Raw genomic sequence first — 5,507 nt, forward strand, 5'->3', positions numbered from 1 at the left:
TTAATAGGATTACCCGCTTATTGCCATTTATTTCTGTGGGTGACTATAATGCTGCTTCACCTTCATTGCCAGCCAGTTTCTCAGATGCTTCTCACCCTGAGCATTGGCAGGCCAAGCTGGACTGTGAAGCTGGGGCTCACTGGCCTTCCCATGGGATCCAGCGTATCTATGTGAGCACCTGCTTCTTGGTCTTCAGTTTCCCCTACTCTTGTGCCCTTGTTGTCACTGTAACATTGTTTTTCCATACCCTGTGGCTTCATATTCATGGTGGAAAAGGCAGGAATGAGAGGACATGGAAGGGTGAGGAGCACTGGTATCTTTGTGGAGATGGAAGGACAGTAGGGAAAATAACTGTAAGGTCAGTGTTGTAAGACAAAGGCAGAGAGTTGATGATTATAAAGGCTCTTTAAAAAAATCGGCTTTATCCAGCAGGCCAAAGAGAGCAGACATAGGCTCAGTAAGGCAGCACGTGGTCTGTAGTGCAAAGAGTTCTCCTTACCTTCCTGGAGCCCCTTAACCCAACCAATGGCCAGTGCTCATGCCCTTCTCACTCCGTCTTCAACCTCCCCTTGTCCCTGTGGCACGTGAGTCACAGAGCCTGATCACTGGTACGTTTAGCAGTCATGCACTTGGGTGGAGAGTCTGTAGAGAGGCGGGCATGTGCTCAGGGGAACCAAGAGTCATACAGTCGAGATACAGTTGAGAGGTACAGATGGTAAGATGGAGAGACTGCTGAGAGCAACAGTGATGTCTCTGCAGAGACCACATTAAATCACACCAGGGATGAGCATGCCAGCTCTGTGCATGAAGGACAGAGTTGTTGTTCTCTCGTGTTGGAGGCAGCATGGGGAACAGTGTCTGCTTCTGCTTGTGAGGATATCTGTATATATAAGTTAATGTTCAGAGAGAGAGAGAGAGAGAGAGACATGTAGATGCAGACACAGTTCTGTTCCAAACAGACAAATGTGTAGCCCCTGGTGTCTGGAGGACACAAAAGACTCTTCCAGAACTCACTGGAGATCTCATCAGGGCTCTCAACCCACAACTCACTTGCCTAGCTGCACCTGTACAACAAAAAACCAGGACCTTCCTCATTGTTCTAGGAGAAAGTAAAAAGGACCAGGACGCAGCTAATAAATAAAACAGATTTATTCATAAACCACGTACATATTTATAGGTAGCGAGGGGGATGTGGTCTGAAAGGTGCTGCCCTGGCAACAGGAATAAAAGAACAGTGTATTTTACCAGTCAATATACAGGACCAATGAAGGGTGGAGCTGATAAATGAGTATAGGTTTTTGAGTCCTGGAGGCTAATTTTTATGGGCAACCATCATTCTTGCTTTCCTGTCAAATTATAGCATGAACTAGCCCACAGCTCTGCCCAAGACACAGCAAGGCAGATACAGCCAAGGACAGGATTTGAGGGTGAGTGAGGGATAAAATATCTGAAGGTCATCCTGAGGTATAAAGTATATACTCTACTGTTGTGTAGTCTTGGGGCCATGTTTTGCCCACAGTTACGTGTGCACACATCTCATTCCAGTCAGCAAGAGTGGCAAGCTCACATCTGAGAGAATATATTGAACTTTGAGGGCATACAGGAGCACATCGAACAACAAAGCCAGAAGCCGAACAGGGAGAGAGCTGAAGACAAGAAAGCCTGGACTGGGCTGTGAAAGGGAAGAAGTGAATAGATGGCCCCAGATTTATCTGGCCAGCCAGTTCAGCTCTGTTTGGACAGCCAGCAGAAAGCTTCTGTTCTGAAAGACTACTGCAGTGCAAAGGTTTCCATTAAGGCAACCTTTATCAGACAACAGGGAAAACTATGAACAAAATGACTAGAGGCATGATAACAGAAGAAATATGATGGAGCTGGCCCTACAACCATTCAGTTCTTAATTTTGAAGGAAAATCCAATCCTGCCTCTGAAGCAGTCTAAGCCTACATATGAATGTTGTCAGTCTTGGCTGGCAAAGGCAGGGAAAGGAACCATTGCTCTGGTGGCCAGCAAGGCAAAGGGTGGCATTTGTGTATTCAGAGTCGGTGTGGCTGCTTTGAGAAACAATATCACACCAGGCTTGCAAAACAGTCAAATGTATTGTCTTTTTGCAGAACAATTTCACTTTTGATCAATGCACATATATAGTTTTACAGATGAAAAACACCTTTCACTGCTAAAAAGTAGACACTGCTTGTTTGATATCAAATGCACTTGCCATCACATTTTGCTAAGAACCCACCCCCAGACAGTAAAAAAACCAAATCCCAAATAAAATCTATAATACAAAACAACATTAATGTTGATGTTAAATGATTACTGTCCCAGCAAACATAAAATCAAGGTCTTCTTAATGCAGGTCCCCTCAGGAGTGAGTTAGAGTCATGTGTCCATATAGAGGCCACTCCCAGTCTGGGAAACCTCAGCTAAGACTGCTGCCATTTGAAATGCAAATCCCATTTTTTTACAGGAGTGCTCCACACATGCATGCACACATACACACAGAGATACACACATGCACACACATAACCTCCTCTCTCTTAGCAAGAGCAGCATGCTGAGTAACTGTTAATGCCTTCTGTGCATTTTTGACCTACTTTCTTTGTAAGGATGAGGTTGAAATGTCTTTACTCCTCAGGTGTGTATTCTTTAAACAAAAAGGAGAATGAAGAGGAACTACATTACAAAGACAGAGAAATGCACTTGTATATCAGGCATACGATTTTTCACAGTCGATTAGAAGGATGATGTTATTTATGCTTGTGACTCAGCAGAATCCACAGGAAGAGTTATCCTTTCTCCATGTTGGGTTTTCTTTATGAACCCTGTGAGCCCATTCTGTGCTTCCACAGACCATTTTTCTTTAAGGCACTGAATGCGGATGATGACTTCAGACAGAATTGCAATCCCCCTTCACTGGATTGTGCATTTTTCCCTCTCCCTGGACTGACCTTCCCTGAGAACTTTCGATTTGATATACTTCAGGTCACTGTTGACGCTTGGTCGGCGAGCAAAGGGAGAGATCATGCCATAGGCATCCATGTCCTTGACTCGGCGCATCCGGAAAGATTTCTGTTGGAAAGTGTCACTATACTGGATGGAGATTTTCCTGTGGAGGGCAGGGCTCATCTCATGAGGTAGCTTGGCCATGCTGAAGAGGACATAGAACATCTCATCCACATTAGTGTTCTTCTTGGCTGAAACTTCAAAGTAAGCACAGTTTTCATCACTGGAGACAAGGTTCTCGCCTTCATCTGAGCGTACCTTGCGGAAGATTTCACTGTGGTCATTTTTGTTGCCACAGATCACCATGGGGAGGTCAGCAGATTCCTTGGTCTTGTTCTTCAGGCAGGATTTGACCTCAAGGATCTGTTTCTGGAGCCTCTTGACCTCATCAAAGGATTCTCTGTTGTCCAGGCTGAATACCAGGATGAAAACATCCCCTGCAATTAAAAAAAGATACTGTAAAGGGTTGTTAGCCACAGCCTGTGTCAGAGGAGCTAATTTAAAAAAAAAAACCAATAGGTTTATTTGCCATCTCCTCTCCATATTTTTTGTTCAGTCTTTTTGAATCTATTCACTCAGCCGTATTTTAATTCCAGTTCTTCTAATTCAACTCCCCACACCTTTCTGTAGTGCTGTGGAAAAGACTTTTGGCTATGATGTTACTTCTGCCATATCTGATTGTGTTCCTAGGTTGCACTGGACTTGCAAGTTATTGCCCTTTTTACTCTCTTTTGTAAACATGTTCATATCTCAGCTCTGCTGCATTGCTTTTCTTTTTTCTTCATTTCATTTCTATCTCTGTGTAAAACACAGCCTGTGCTGACACCAAGAAAAGTGCAGAGCTAGTAGCCACTCAGCCATGGCCATTTGATTACACAATACCTGAAGCTACACCTGAACTGAAGATCTACAGCTAGTCAATCCTGAATGCCTAAGTCAGGAATGAGAGGTTTCTCACTGTGAAGTGCTCTGCTGTCATTTCATTTGCTCAAGAGAAACAGAGCATGGAAAAAAAGAAACACATAAATGACACAGATCCCCTGGCATTTCCTTTTGACATTTCCTGACTTACAATTCCTTTTGCAAATATAAAATAATGCAAATCATTGCTTGTTGAATGACATTCATGTGGAACATGCTAAGAGACCTTTCAGGGACAAAAGCTCACATTCGCATCCCAGAAACTGGCCCTAGGACCTCACTGAATGTGGGTGCTAGCCTTGTCAGATGTGAACATCATGTTTCACTGGCTAGCCAGAAGGGTAGATAGCAAATCCAGAAAATACGTTTGTTGTGAGCTGTGGCTGAATTTATCTTCACTGTCACTTTCACAATTAAAGAATACATCTTATCTCACAAAAGGAACTGCTTGACAATGAGAATGTACAAAATGAGCCCATCCTTTTCCCCTTTTCCCGTTAACACATTTGATTAAAGATAGACTTAGGAGAAAGGGAAAAAGTAGAGGTATCCTCTTACTGGAATATCAAATCAAGGGAATCAGGGTGGAAATTTTAGGGGTAAAAATCCGAGATTGTCTTGGTTATAGTTCCCTTCCTGTCCATTTTAGCTTTGTTTTTCACTGCTTGTGTCTTGTAATGACATGCTTATTTTGTCCCTTGCTCCTCTTTACATCCACAAGATTTTATTTGGCCATTTATTTGTGACTGCAATAAAATATATGGAGCAGGAGAGGAAGGTAAGCGGAAATCTCAATTTCAGACCTTCACCCAGTGGACTTCTTTGTGGCTAATGCACTCTCTATCATGCCTGGAACATCCCAGCCAAGAAATAGCTCTCTAGACAAGTGCATTGTGCAACAAAATCAAACAGTCCCTTTAGCTGCCTCCCAAGAAATAGTCATGTCCAGGCTACCACCTTCAAGCTAATGTCTGTCCTGATGATCTTTCACTCACTGTTCCCCATCTTCAAACTTCCTCCAACTTTCTCACCTGTTAGGATGGAAAGCCTCCTCATAGCAGGGAAAGGGTGATTCCCAGAGGTGTCCAGAATGTCCAGCTGATACATGTCTCCCCGGATGTTGTAGACCTTGCGATGAAAATCCTCAATGGTGGGAGTGTACTGGTCCTCAAACCGGCCATTGAGAAAGCGTGAGACAATGGAGCTTTTCCCCACCCTGGAGGCTCCCAGCACCACCATGCGGTATGAGTTCTTGGCTGGCACGTTGAGGGTGCAGTTTCCACCAGACATGGTCTTCATCATTGCTTGGTCCTGAAAGAGGAAATAGCGAGTTGGAGGAAAGACCAGAAACGAAATGAAGGATGGAGTGGTGCAGCTCCTTACCACAAGCTTGTCAAAGAGTGCTGTAGAGCACAGTCCTGGTTAGTAGATCAATGGTCCATACCAAAATCTTTTCACTGGAAATGCTTATTTTTTTCAGTCTTGTTTCCAGGGAGTGTTTTCTTGATGTTGTTTTTGCCATTTTTTTTTATTTTCTTCTAAAGTCATATAAAAATGAAGGCATTTATGCTGAAAATAGC

General features: G+C 43.6%; 1 protein-coding gene across 1 annotated transcript; it reads right to left on the minus strand.

Annotated features, from left to right (window-relative positions):
* Positions 1-2,088: 2,088 nt before the first annotated feature.
* Positions 2,089-5,234, minus strand: RASD2 (RASD family, member 2). Its single transcript, XM_010087935.1, has 2 exons — positions 4,959-5,234; positions 2,089-3,443 (listed from the first exon to the last, which is right to left on the minus strand). Exons 1-2 carry the CDS (start codon positions 5,227-5,229, stop codon positions 2,914-2,916), a joined length of 801 nt encoding a protein of 266 aa, XP_010086237.1. The 5' UTR covers positions 5,230-5,234; the 3' UTR covers positions 2,089-2,913.
* Between the last annotated feature and the right edge of the window lie 273 nt (positions 5,235-5,507).

Source organism: Pterocles gutturalis, unplaced genomic scaffold (assembly GCF_000699245.1).
Source record: "Pterocles gutturalis isolate BGI_N339 unplaced genomic scaffold, ASM69924v1 scaffold41456, whole genome shotgun sequence".
In the NCBI taxonomy this organism is placed as follows: Eukaryota; Metazoa; Chordata; class Aves; order Pterocliformes; family Pteroclidae; genus Pterocles; species Pterocles gutturalis.